Source organism: Barbus barbus (assembly GCF_936440315.1).
Source record: "Barbus barbus genome assembly, chromosome: 41".
NCBI lineage: Eukaryota > Metazoa > Chordata > Actinopteri > Cypriniformes > Cyprinidae > Barbus > Barbus barbus.
In genome coordinates this window covers 12,925,499-12,940,228 of record NC_136719.1, presented here as the reverse complement: position 1 = coordinate 12,940,228, position 14,730 = coordinate 12,925,499, and the positions used below count along the sequence as shown (strand labels likewise).

At 39.7% G+C, this 14,730-nt stretch overlaps 1 protein-coding gene across 2 annotated transcripts in view; it reads left to right on the top strand.

Annotated features, from left to right (window-relative positions):
* LOC306860634 (intermembrane lipid transfer protein VPS13D-like) overlaps positions 1–13,863 on the top strand; it is a 48,472-nt gene extending 34,609 nt beyond the window's left edge. For both annotated transcript variants that reach the window (XM_079402433.1, XM_079402432.1), the window contains 14 exons: positions 42–150; positions 248–418; positions 575–679; positions 807–956; positions 1,543–1,692; positions 1,801–1,897; positions 1,986–2,134; positions 2,241–2,375; positions 2,526–2,693; positions 6,350–6,482; positions 6,599–6,791; positions 10,767–10,898; positions 11,546–11,786; positions 12,004–13,863. In XM_079402433.1, coding sequence (XP_079258559.1) covers positions 42–150; positions 248–418; positions 575–679; positions 807–956; positions 1,543–1,692; positions 1,801–1,897; positions 1,986–2,134; positions 2,241–2,375; positions 2,526–2,693; positions 6,350–6,482; positions 6,599–6,791; positions 10,767–10,898; positions 11,546–11,786; positions 12,004–12,135 — 2,065 coding nt within the window. In that variant the 3' untranslated portion in view covers positions 12,136–13,863. The remainder of the gene's footprint in view (positions 1–41; positions 151–247; positions 419–574; positions 680–806; positions 957–1,542; positions 1,693–1,800; positions 1,898–1,985; positions 2,135–2,240; positions 2,376–2,525; positions 2,694–6,349; positions 6,483–6,598; positions 6,792–10,766; positions 10,899–11,545; positions 11,787–12,003) is intronic.
* The last annotated feature ends 867 nt before the right edge of the window (positions 13,864–14,730 follow it).

Genomic DNA, 14,730 nt, shown 5'->3' with positions numbered 1-14,730 from the left:
TGTGGGTGTCATTTCTCACATATCTTGTATTTCTTTTTTAGCTATGAGCCTCTGATGTTGAGACGGCCAGACAACCGCCGCAGCACCACCCAGACATGGCACTTCAGCTCTGGCATGTTGACCTGTGGTTTGCCCAGACTAGTTGTCCAGGTCTGTCCTTCTTTCATCTGATTTGTTTGCTCCTCAATGGTTATTTTTAGTATTAAACAATCTGTGGCTCTTTAAAAAGCTGTCTGTGGTGTTTTAGGTAAGAGGGGGAGTTTCTGGACTATATGATGGTGCTGAGGTGGTACTGGGTCCAGACTCTGGTGTTTTGGAACCGTTACCAGAGCAACAGTTCATCAACCAGAAAATGAGGCCTGGCTCAGGGGTTCTGTCTGTACAAGTCCTGCCTGATGGGCCAACGCGAGTATTGCAGGTCAGACACCCCATTGTTATTAGGGTCAGACACTCTCATTATTATTGAAGGACATAGTTGGGGTAGCATGCCATCTGAAACCATATGAAATGGAATCGGTTCCTGTCTTTCTTTCACACTTTCTAATATAATAAGAAGCTGCATACCTCATTTCAGATCAGTGACTTCAACCAACGGCGCGTGAATAGACCCTCTCCCAGCACGGAGGAAGACCAGAATAAAGAGAGCACTCAGAAGAAGGTTCCTGAGGAGGAGCTTGAGGTAAAACCCATCTTTCTGATGTAGAATTTTACCTTGACTGTGTTTCCAGTAAAAATAGAATTAGCACAGGGTTCACAAATATTGAACTTGGAAATTAAGAAGTCCTAATTCATGCCCTTGTGTGAAGGTGTTGGTGAACCTAGAGGAAGGAGTAGGCCTGTCACTGGTGAATAAGCTTCCTGAAGAGCTAGTTTTTGCCACCCTGTCTAGCATTGATGTGCACTTCATCCGCACCGCTGCCAGCCAGGTGCTGGAACTTACAGTGAAAGATATTCAGGTAAGCAGCCACATACCAAAACATACTACTTTAATGTGTGAGAATTTCTCACTTTGGATTAGGGAAGGGTTAAAATGGTTGACAGGTTAGTAAGATTGACTATCTATATTTGGTAACACTTTAGAATAGGGAACACTTATTCCTTATTAACTACGACTTTTCCCTCAACAAACCCATAATTTGCTGCTTATTAATAGTTAATAAGCTAGTTGTTAGGTTTAGGTATTGGGTAGGATTAGGGATGTAGAATAAGTGTTACCCTATATTTTTGCCCATCCACTATATTTATGACCATCAGCTGGGCAAAGTGATGGCTGTTAATACAAAAACACATCAACAGAGATTCCAAGAAAAGACATTGTTCATTGGATTTGATTCATACCATTATATGGATCTCAGTTAGTACAGACTCTACCAAATCTAACATTCGTGGACATTTATGTATATATTTAATGTGCAATCCATGTCTTTTATAACGCTGTTCCTCGTATATGGGCACTACATACAAGGATGGATTGTGGGTGTTGACTTAGCAACCTTCAATAAAGTTCTGACAGACATGTCTTTATTTTCTCACCTATTTCAGGTGGACAACCAGCTCCTGGGCACCACTCACCCTGTTATGCTGTGTGTGACTCCAAGCTCCATTGAAAGTTCTGCAGTGGACTCAGGCCCTGCTTTGCAGGTCAACTCTGTTAAAGTGCCCAGCAGTCTTATGCTCACAGATCTTTATAAGGTGAAATCAACTTATGGACTCAATTTGTCTCCAAAAAATGCTACAGGCCTGTCTGTACATCTTTTGTCTACAGGAGTTTGATTATAGATTTTATTCTCTGCCTTACAGCATCTGATGGTCACAGCCCGCCGCTATACTGTCATCATTGAGGAGAAGCTCCTAATGAAACTGCTGATATTCTTTGGCTATGGTCAGGCAGAGGGAGGTGTGTAGTGGGTATCCCTCTGATGTGCAGTAAAGGGAATGCACCCTGTGATTCTCTGCTAAATACTGTACATGATTTTGTGTTTCAGAGGTGGAGAAGCTGGATGAGAACCTTTATGAGAAAGCCAATGAAGATGCAGGAACTCCAAAGCGCTATTATTTTGAGAACTTGAAGATCAGTCTTCCTCAGGTCAAACTGAGTGTCTTCACCTCTCACAAGTTACCCCCTGACCTGAAGGTACAAGAGCCACAGTAGAATCGGCTAGAGTACTGTCAGTTCTTCACTGGATGCAGTTCTGTTGTATGAAGTGATCTGTAGCATAAACAAATGTTGTTCTGCACAGGCTTTGAAGGGAACCCTTGGGTTGCCACTCATTCGGTTTGAAGATGCAATAATTAACATGTACCCCTACACTCGAGTCCATCCTTATGAGACGCAGGAGATGATCATCAATGACATTCTCAAGCACTTCAAAGAGGTCTTAAACATTCTTCATTCTGAATGGTTATATTTACATTAGATTTTATGCAATGTTACGGTATAAGTTCTCAATGGTTTCATCACAACTGTGTGATTTCATTAGCTCTTGGTCTTACGTCTACTTTCTTTTCTTTTTTTTTTTTTGTAGGAGCTTATCAGTCAGGCAGCTCAGATCCTGGGTTCAGTGGACTTCCTGGGTAACCCCATGGGCCTACTGAATGACGTTACTGAGGGTATGAATGAACTTATCAAGTATGGCAACGTTGGAGGGCTCATCCGGAGTGTTACACATGGTGTTTCCAACTCAGCTGCCAAGGTAGCAAAAGTTCACATTCTTACTGTTGTCTTCACCAGTCCGTTTGGCAATGCATAATTTTCAATCACTGAAGTATTTCAGAGGGTTATTTTGCCATATTATTCCCAAATGTGTGATATATGGTAAAGTCCATCTGTTCAGCTGCAAAGTACCTGAGCAGTAACCGCAAGACAGGGATTCACTGGGTGCAAGGCCAAGTCATAATGAGAAAAAAAAAAACAAGAGAACAAATTGTCCTCTATGATCGGGTCTGTTCAAATGTAAATTAGAAGCTGAAGTTGTTTATTTCTCAGACTTCTTATTGAATATGTTTTTGAAGAACAAAGCAGTCTGCCTGAGCAGGAACACTAGAACAAGCCACATGTTGTCATTTGATGATTTCCAGGAAAAGAATGGGAACAGCATTGAAAGGTCAGATGCACATGATGTTCACCAGCAAAGCAATCTGACCTGATTTTCATCCTAATATGCAATGGCGAGGTGAAGGTTCAGCAAGTTTATTAGTTTTGGTCTCCTTGTGTAAACGGACAGGTTTCTGCTTGTTTACAGAATCTGGGAACACCAGCATTTAATTCTTTCGTCAGCATAAAAGTTGAATATCGGCCCTGGAACATTCTCATGTGCGTTGTAAATTTGTTAGGCTCTTAGTGTTGAGCTTGAGCAGATTGACTCTGATTAATGAGCTTAAAGAGCTAATTTGCTCATGCCACTAGTGTTTGAATGTGTATAATCATGTGGCTACAGTTGTGTGTGGTCAGACCTGAGCCTAAACTTCATGTCCTGCAGCCAGCTCCCAGCATGTCTGTCTGACAGGCTGTTGCACCACGTCCTTCATTGGCAGCCAGCTCACTGTCAGACAGGGCATTGTGTGCTTTTCCCTCTGTCCGCTCCCTCTGTGCTCTCATTTACTTTCCTTCCAGCCACACTGGCCAAGCTCATGCCAAAAGTACTCATAGAATGGCACAACACTAGGTCTCAATCAGCAATCTTTCACATTCACACTTGGCCCTTTCTAATTTCACTTTGCTGTTTTTTTGGTGAGTGGATTTAAATATGCTCATCATACTACTACAGTAATTTTAGGTGATATTTAAAAATAGACTTTGGAGAAAAATACATTTTGAATATAGGTTAGAGCAACAGTCCATTTCTTTGACTTCAGCTCATCTATTGCTGTAGTATCTTTTAAGGTCTTTCTAAATAACCCACTGAACTGCTGAAGAAATGCTTGGGTTTACCAAAGAAAAAAATCCTCTCTCTGGCTGCTTTTTTGCCTCTAACTCAATTTCAAAAGTATAAACAAATTATTACTCCCCCTGGAGAACTTCCAACAGCTTGAATAAAAATGCTTTGCCAAAATCATCCACCAACTGTATAAGGCTCTATGTCGTGCAGCTTGGGGTGGAAAAAAAATAATGAAAGATATAAAAGGCATTTGAGAGCTTTGGTTTGATCAAGTGCCTAGAAACCTTGAAGTTTATTGTATTTGCAAAGATTACCATTAGTTTTTGTAACTTATGTCAATGGCCACCCAGAATTTATTTTGGAACATGTGCAGTCCTCAAGAATTCTCTGTTGTTAGTTTTACCTTTATGGGGGCCTGGACCTTTCTTAATAGGCATTTTAGCTAAAGCACGCTCTGTTGACTGCAATGTGCCTGTGCCTTTGACATTTTCCAGTGTTTTTTTATTTGTTTAAAATAATGCCTATCATTTAAAAATGCCTTTAATTTCATTTTCAGCTAAGCGTCAAGCTGATTTTTCCATCACTGTTTCATGTTTTGAAGCAACCCTCTCACTGTGAACAGGATTTAGTCTACCTTTTATTATCAGTTTGTAAATTTTTTGTCATCTGTCAGACTTTATGCTGATCACACCGTGTTTTTCATTCCTTTACATCTTCTTTTTCACATGTAGACACACTGAAACACATTCTTGCACACCTCTAGGGGCCCTGCTTTGTGATGGGACGGTCTAATGGCTCGAGCAGGGGTGGTGTGAGGGGCCATAAACTTGAAAGTGTTCTGATCCTCCTCTCCCTCCCGCAAACTCATATCTGGTAAATGTATTGGTATAATTTCACAGCCAAGCTTTTTTTTTTTTTTTTTGGAAGAGAGGGAGGCAGAAAAGGAGGAGGAGGAGCAGAGATTCTGAGCTGGCCTTCAGATGAACTCACCAGGGACTTTGCTTGGAGGGGTCATTCCAGGTTCATGCCTGGCTTTCGCTTGAGTTCTGCAGAATGTGCCTGTGTTTATAAAGTGATCCGGCTGCAGTAGGGAGCTCACTGGGCCTGTAACACAAACTCTCTTCCAGGAGGCACCTGCAGGGGACCTGAGGGGGTCCACACTGGGCAAAGTCAGGTCAACTGTGCCAAGAGGGGGAAGCACCACCCCATTAGACAAATTACAGCCTGATATATTTGACAGCTGGATGAGATGGTGTGCGAAATCAATTATCTGTAAAATCGGTGTGTATCCTCGTAGCTCAGCAATGGAAGTGTTTGAGAACAATGGTGGTTGCCCAGAATATGGCACCTTGCAAATAATGTTTCCATTTTCAGTGACTGTTAGATATTAGAAATAAATAGGCTTCATGAACTCACAGAAAAGGAGAATAGTTGATTTTCATTTATTTTGTTTGACTGTAGTCTGCAGTATAAACAGTTGAAGAACTACATGAACTTTTGGAGTAAATGAAATGGGAACCACAATAAGTCATGGATGTGTCCTAAACTAGACAGTCCACTCCTTAAGGTCACTGCAGGCAGTTCACTCCTTAGGGTCACTGTGGGGGGGTTTCACTTACTGAAAAGGCCAGTGTCAGCAACTGTTCCAATGGCTGACATTATAAGCCCAGGACACACCAAGCTGACTTCAAAGAACTAGATGCAACAAAAGCCAACGGTGTTGTCGCCTTGCATTGGCTGCATCTGAACCAAAAATCTGTGCTTGAACATGTTAACAGCATGTATCAGTAGTCTATAACTGTCATTCAAAAGGAGAAAACATAACAAGAATATACGAGAGATAACTAGCCCGACAGATTTTGACAGACTGTCAGCTTGGTGTGTCCTGGCATTTAAATTAAAAATTATTTATAAATGTATTTCATACCACATGTGATTTGGACTGAATTATTTGCTTGTTGGTACAGTAAACTTAATAATATTGCATAACTGTTGTATTGTTTTATTTTTAGTGCTGTCAAACGATTAATTGATTAATCGCATTCAAAATAAAAGTTTTTGTTTACTTAATATATGTGTGTGTACTGTTTATATTTATTATGTATAAATAAATACTCACACATACAGCATATATTTTGATAATGTTTACATTTATATAATTTGTCATATATAAATATATTTAATGTATAAACGTAACATATTTTTCTTAAATATTTACTTGCATGTGTGTGTGTATTTATATATACATAATGAATATACACAGTACACACACATGTAAACAAAGTCTTTTATTTTCGATGCAATTAATCGTGATTAATTGTTTGACAGCACTACTTATTTTTAGATTGGGTTTCATTATTAATTTAATTGGGAATGTTCTATCCAGAATAATATAAGAATTGTTCATTGTAGTAGATACAATCTAGTATTCTTTTCTTTGGTTGCTGTTATATGTTTATCTGTATGTGCAGTTTGCAGGTACCTTATCAGATGGATTGGGCAAGACAATGGACAATCGCCACCAGACTGAACGAGAGTGCATTCGCTATCATGGAGCAACCAGCGGAGAGCACCTTGTGGCAGGGATTCATGGTCTTGCTCATGGTACATCAGAATATTTGCATTTTAAATGCTCAATATTCAGGCACTTTATTGTACCATGATTTGTCCACTCATATCAAACTAACCCAACTTGCTGTTTCACACTCAATACTGTGTAGGCATCATTGGCGGTCTGACCAGTGTGATAACATCAACAGTGGAGGGAGTGAAGACTGAGGGGGGTGTCGGTGGATTTTTCTCTGGTCTGGGAAAGGGACTAGTTGGCACAGTGACAAAACCTGTGGCAGGAGCCCTGGATTTTGCCTCAGAAACAGCACAAACTGTCCGAGACATGGCCAGCCTAACCAACAGGTATTTTTTTCTCAACTATGTATTCAAGTTATTTTTTCTATTATGGAAGAGGATGACAGAACTATTTATATGAATGCCTTATCCATGGCCTTCTGCATGGCCCTTTTCCAACTACAGGGTCCCAGAGCCTGTGCCCAAGCTGGAATAGAAAACAGAATAAAATTTTTCAAAACAAAAGCAGCAAATCAGTCTGGCAAGATTGATGAAAAACCAGACTTTGGAAACGATGCAGTAATGTCACGTTGCACAGCGGCTCCAGTCACTTAATTTTCAATGACTGTCTAAAATTATTCAAATTTTGTTGGAATTTATTAATATAATTTTTTTAGTTTTATCTTGTGAATATTGCATCACATGTAGCTTGTGATTACATTAAATTACTTAAAACTACTAACATTAGAAGTGGTAAAAAAAAGACCATAATGCAGCATGCTTGTAGTCATGCTGTCAGTGACATCTTTGTTCTGCTGGACATCAGTTGAATAAATCATCTCGTTGAGCACTGGCTCCAGCACACGAACCATCACCATTTCAGTGGATAAGGGGTATCTGTGGTTCAATGTTTATAGCTCTTACAACTTTGCAGAGCCTTCGTGACCTCTCTGTTGATGTGCCCATAAATCCCACCTGTCTCTTGATGAGTTTAGCTTGTGGCAATCCAAGCTCTACTCTAATGAACACCTGCTAATGATCCAAAGCAGAGTCCAAAACCGGTCCGAAAAACTTGCCTACTGTTTTAAGAGCAGCCTTCAGGGTCTCACCTTCACTCATCCTCTAAAGCCAGCAGCTCTACCAGAGGTTTTATGAGGGGGCCCAAAAGCTGGTCATATTACACAGGCTGTCTGGTATGTAAAGCCATTTGTTCTTCATTTGCCTATGTATATGTGCAGCGGGGAGTGTTTGTGGTTTTACTGCTCCAACTGGAGGAGGAATGAGTTTCCGGTCCTCTCACCATTCCCCTTGAATGGAGAGAGGCCGTGTGTGTGCAGAAAAGGGACCTGCTGGTGAACTGTGCAGTGAAGAGCTGGGGGAGTTTAAGGGAGAGGCATTCGGAGCGTGCCTGCCACAGTGCGGCCAAGAGTTCAGCCAGAGTTCACAGAGAAAATGTGCAGGATTCGTGGGTCTCCGCGGACACAGTCTGACCCAGCTATTACATGTTCTCAATAACATTCTCAGGTAGCACTTCTGCACCAAATCTTCACATGTGCTCTGTCTTCAAGGATCAATTTCTATGCATCAACAACCAGCCATGGTGATTCCCAGTTGAGCTTTCTTCCCTTCCTGTCTGAAACGTTCATGATATTTCCCACATTTTGCACATTCTCTTGCAAACACTGTCAGTAGTGTCACTGTAGTGACAATGAAGTGATGCTTGTCTCCTGCTGGTCAGGAATATGTATTATACATACCATCTAAGATTGCAAACAGGGAATAAACAAGTAAATGAGAAGCAGACTGTAGCAAGGTCAGGAATAGTGGAAGTGTCCGCACAATTCTTTTTGCTCTCCTGCCCTGCTAGTGAACTCAGCCTCCCACATCAGTTCCCCAGACCCCCCCCCCACTAGCACACACACACACACACACACACACACACACACACATAACATGCACCATTCCCAACTGCACTATGCAATCCAGGCAGGCTTCCAGAGGCAGCTCAATTACAATTTCAAAACAAAGGCAAAGAAGTGCTGGAGGTTGGCCTGGGGCAGCAGTAGGGGCTCAGACTTTGACTGAATAAGCACCCTGTTCCCCACCTTTAGCTGTCAGTTCAGTTTGGAAAAGCATGCATTTTCTATTAAACCAAGCTTTATTAAAGAAAGTCCCTCATGTGGTTTGCCTCTTGATGTGCATTTTAATGTCACGTTTGGCAGATGCATCAAGGAGAACCTTTCTGCCTTTACTAAAGTTTGGTAAACCTCAAATTCCTCCCCTGTAAAAGATGACAGTACTTTTGAATACAACTGTGGTTTTTCTTGCTGTTGTAAAAAAGGAATGTGCATTTCTGGTTATCTTACTGTACCTGCTAATTCTAACTTGTTTTAGAATCAGCATACTAAATACAACTCGATTACACAGTTGACCCACAGCTGACTCAGTAAACCAAAGATAAGATTAGAAAAATAAGCAATATTAGTCAGCCAAGTCTGAAACATAACAGATGAGAAAATATGATGTCTCACCACAAGTCAAGTGTGTATATTTTAGTCAGACTTTTGCATAGTAAAACAAACACACCTCGATAATGTGATTGTAACTCTGCTTTGGACAGCACGTATACACTTTTTAATCTGATCCTGGACAGTCAATGTCCTACAGACTTTAGCTCCAACCTGCCCCAACACACTTTTCTTGAATTTCTAGTAAACTTCAAGACGTTGCTTACTGTAGGATAGTGAATCTCCAAGAGCAGACTTTGACACCACTGCTTTAATCAGACTACAGTTGCCCTTGTCATTGTGCACTTGCTCCAACAGACATCAGTGACATACAATGTGTATTTAAAAAAAAAACTCCATGTATCCTTGAGTAGACAAATTAAAACTGTTACTCAACTATGCATAAACCTGCTGTAGCTTGATTACAACTGATAAACCTTCCTTTGGGATGACAAAAAATGGTAGCCTAATTTGCCTAAAGCAGGAATGCTATGTCAGTGGAGAACCAAGTTAAACACCTACATACAGCAGCCTTCCACATCACGCCCACCCTCAACCCATTTTGCTCATGATCTTTCTCGGAAAGAAGCAAGAAGTAAGAGCTGTTTGTTTGCACCCATTGACGGCTGACTGGCTGGGCTCCAAGCCCTGTGCCTGACCTAGAGTTGAACCCTATTGTTCCAATCCCACAATCGGGTGCGGGGCATTGTGCTTGATCGCCTCCAGAGCAGTGGGAGCGGCTGGAGAGGGAGAGAAAGAAAGAGAGGTTAATAGTCTCCGTGGGTCTGTTACAGTCCTGTCAAGTACAGGGCCAGATCTCATGACTTACGGTTATGATTATGAACCGTGGCTTGCTGTCAAAAAGAGAGCCAAGTCCATGTGGAAGTTCTGGCTTTTCTAAGGAAAAACAGCACCACATTCTCCTTAATATGTCATAATGAAGTAACCAGTGGCTTCGGAATATTTGATTTAGATGCAAATGCTAAAATTTGCCAGGGTGCTGCTGTTTTTCTTTGCATGACATCAGCAGAGTTTATAGCAAGTTCAGTGAGTCACTTAGTTTTTGTTTTCAATATTAGAGACTTGATGTGGAAAGCAAAAGGGCTTGCAAATGTGACCCACTTCGAGATTTCAGGTTTATCCATTCTTGGTTATCCTCTCTTCCCAATGCCTTGCATTCTGAGTTCTTGATGAACAGAGGCAGCTGCATTCACCCGGGCTTCAGTTTAAACAGAACAGAGAAATGCAGTACACTGCTGTCTTTGTGAATCAACTGGAAACCATCAGCTCTAATCAAATGCCTGCTGGCCCAGATTCAAGCCAGATGTAGGAATTCCACTTGGCCCACCAGTGGCAGCTGAAAAGAAGAGAGGGGTTGTTTGCAGGAGAAGCAAGACCCAAGCTTTGCATTGGCACTGCAGCCTGCTGGCTAGTCCGATCAGCTTTGGCTAGCGTCACCAGAACTCTGGAGCTATAATGCCCCTGACCATCGATTGAACTGCACACCTATAACCAACACAGTGTGTTTGAATGTGTAACAGAGTTGAATGACATGATATGTTGGCAGAATATCACCTTAACAGGCATAGCAGGAGTCTTGAGTATTTGGGTGTCTTGGATTGTACCACAACAGGTGTTATTTCAAGAGACTCAGTTGTACTCTTTTAACGGGAAATGGGGGGGGAAAGAGGAAAAAAGGTCCAGTCTTTCCAGTAAAAAGGTGCTTCATTCCAACTTGGATTCCCTAACGTTAACCCTCTTAAGGCTGTTGGTTTTGTAAGTAATGATCCTTGTGTGTTTTGTTTGCGTGTTTCAGGCTAAGCGTGCAGCGAGTAAGGAAGCCACGCTGTTGTAAGGGCCCTCAGGGGCTGCTGCCTCGATTCTCCTCCCTACAAGCAGATGGACAAGAACAGCTCTTTCACTTAACGGGCAATATCCACTCTGAATAGTGAGTATCTTGTCTGATGGTAATGCCAGGATAAGTTGTTCTGTAAAATTCTTCTGTTCCTGAATGTAGGATTTGAAACCAACTACAAATTTGAAGCACATTTTCTAGTTCAAGAATACCAAACTTGTAGGTACATCATTTTTAGTCATTGGTTGGAAGCATCAGGGCTTGTTTCTGTGTTCAAAGTGAGACAGAAAATACATTTATCACCAAAGAGGCTAATCCATCCAGATCAGCAGACCCCTGTTGGCCCACATGACCTCTCTCCTCAGAGGTGCCACGCAGGCCATTAGTCTTCTCAGCTGCAGCCTGCACACTTTCGTCCTTTCTTCCCTCTCACACACTGAAACCGCCTTAATATTGCCTGCTTAATTTGATGTACTAATCTTCACTTCTCTGAACATAGTCTATGCATTTAATAACACACTTGACTTAATCCTTTTTCATTTACTGCAGAGTTAATAATTTTTACAGACTTGCATTAGAATCTGTGAGTGAATTTGGTCTGAATTGAATCATAGTACATCTGCTTTGCTATTATGCAATTTAAATTGAATTAACCCAGATTTTGCCAGGGCATAACAGCATTTCTGTTCTTTGTAAAGCGATGATGTAATGATCATTCATATGCCTGTTTTCTTCTGCAGTTTCATTGCAGTGGAACCCATAGACACATACTGTGTGCTGATCTCCTCCAAAGTGGTATATTTCCTTAAGCCTGGAGAATTTGCAGATCGTGAAGCAATCTTTTTAGAGGTCAAATATGATGATCTCTATCATTGTCTGGTGTCCAAGGACCATGGGAAAGTATATGTACAGCTTACTAAGAAAGCAGAAAGTACCAGTAGTGGAGTGGCCATTCCAGGTCCATCACATCAGAAACCTATGGTAAGAGACGTGTCCCTCCACGTATATATATGTCATTAGAATTTTTGTAATGGCAACAAAAAAAAATTTACTAAATGGTGCAATACTTATGTTTAGGGATAGAATGTCCAGCAGTGATGATATACCATTACTGTATTAAAAAAATACATAATACATGATTTTGGTGAAACACTTGTCCAATGTCCAACTCCAAATGTCATTTGTTGTTTCTCCATAGGTCCATGTGAAAAGTGAGAGCCTTGCCATCAAGATTTCACAAGAAATCAATTACGCCAAGAGCCTTTACTATGAACAGCAGCTCATGCTGCCTCCCAGTGAGAATGAGGATATCTTATTATTAGACTCTTAACTACACTGACTTGCAAGGTAGAAGGTGTTTCTCGCTCATTTTTCAACAGCTACTTGCTTTTTTCTGTTTCTGTGGAAGGACAGTAATAAATCAGTAGAGCGTGATCACCCACTTAAGCCAGTGTACGAGACATGCTCACAGCATGTGGTTTGTTCAGTGATGCAAACTAGTCTAGAGAGGCTGCTGTAAGCTCCGGCAAGCACAGATTTAACTTGAACATATGCAAGTATTTTAAGTTCCTGTCAAACCTTAGAAGTATAATTAATTTTCTTTTGTTTTACGATTGGCAAAATAACTGGTGTTTGTCTCTAGATGTACACAGCTATTCTGACACTGTATATGTTTGTGTATAGATCCTCTATGTACATAGATAGGCACAAACCAATAGGACTATCTGCCATGTGTATATATCTATTGTTGAAAATAAGAATATGGTATGAAATTAATCTTGGGTTGCTGTACAAAACTGCCTTTAAAAGAAAGTTAATTTTGCTCTGAATATGTGAGTGATTGGAGGTTGATTGAATGATTGAATTGCACTGATACAAATGTAGGAAACTTAAGCTGCTCTCACCAATCCCTGGTGAGCCAACATTAACACAAACACAACACAGAGAATGAGTGTTGTAAATACTGTCATTGCATTTTTCACTTCTCCACATGCAGTCCACCCGCAAAAACATCTGTCTGATGTTTTTCTTCTCCCAGCTATTTTCTCTTATTTTCTTGTCTTTTCTATATCCACCTTAAGGAAGGTAATGAAAAATTTGACACGTTTGCCCTTTATTTAGTTTCTAACAAAGATATTTTACAAGTTCAAGCTTAAGATATGACACACTTTTAACATATTTCAATATATAAAATAATGGTGTTCTGTAGCACATAAAATAATGATTCTCTGCCTTTTTGTGCGTACAATCAATATGAATATTTGTCATCTGATCTCAGAGACAATGATCTATTGTACTTTATTTTTCCCTATCTCAAACACTTATTTTACTCACTGTTTTAAATTAATCAGTATCAAGTAATTCATTAAGTTTCGCTGAATGGAGCTATTCATTTTAAGTTGTTACAAGTTGCTACCAAAGATCAGAAACTATTAATGTTTTCTCTTTTAGAGAATTACTTTCCTCGCTTATCTTAACTCTGTACATATACTGGTCTTTCAAAAAAAAATAGAGTAGATTTTTAACTTATGTGACAGTGCCTCTGAAAACACTGGTCAATATAATTTAGGATAATATGAACAGTACACCTAATGTGTTTTCTAAGTTGTCTATTATTTAAATATTAATATGTTGAATACAACCCTACAAAGCTGGTTTCCTCTATAACTGCACAAATATGCAAAGTAAATATAGTGTGTATATTTAATTTGTTTTAATATGCAAATGTATAAAGCAAAATAAAAGTTATGGTTTAACACAGTATTTGTCATTATTGCATTTTTTTTTCCAATAATGATAAATTTTTTGTATTTTTTTTATTTTATTTTTTTATTGATGCGTCATTCTATTGAAATGTCCCTTTTTCTGTTCCTAGCCTTTACTGAAATATACAAAATATACACTTGAAAAACACTTTAGGGTTACAATTCTTTTATATTGTAAAATGAAAATGTGTTATTTGAACAATTACACCTTTTTGAGCCATCAATGTGGCAATATTTTTTAACCACAAAACTGCTCGTCCCCACAGCCATGTACAGGGGGAAAGTGCTTTATTTTGAGGTCAAAAACAGGTTTTTCTACCATTTAAAATACAATAATGTATTCATAACTATCAAATATATGATGTAAATTACATAAAAACTAATTTATTACACAAAATGCCAAATAAATATTATAAAATATATAACGAAAGTAGTGGTCCCCTGGAGTTGTGTCACTGGTGTGACCGTTTAACAAAAATCATTTATTTTGAAATAAAAATCACAGTGATGACATCACTTGACTGACTTCCTCCTATTTCCTGAAGATCTATGAAGAAAGGCCCATGTTAAGTCCACTGTCTCTTTTCAGTTATCAGAAATTTTGTCATTCATCTCATGATTTCATCAAGCTTTTAGTTGAAGTCACTGATATGACCTACTTTATTGTTAGGGAATTGTAAAAAAAAAAAAAAAAATAGAATACAAATGGATTAAACTACTTAATTTAGTGAGTATACCATGATTGACAGCGTGATTTGATACCGTCCAGCAGACATTTTGTAAAATGCATTTCTCATGAAAATAGTCACTGGTGTTGCCTTCCTTATGAGTAACACCAGTGAAGATTAGTTTATGTTCCTTTACTAACTGCTTTCACTAAATGGCAAATGTATGCCAATTGCCAAATGTAACAATTTAGTCTCATCTAATAATTATAGTTGAAGAAAAAGGATCTTTGGTCTAATGTATGTCACTGGTGTTGCTGTGTTTTTTCTATCACATTAAATAAAATGTGTACCGTGGAATACATACATGGGATCCCAACAGGGTCACTCATGTGGGCACTAGCCTCACACCAGATTTCAAGAATTCATTGACTGAAAGGCCTGGCGCCAGACGCTCCTCCATGTCTGGACGCCGGAGTGCTGGAGGACTCGACA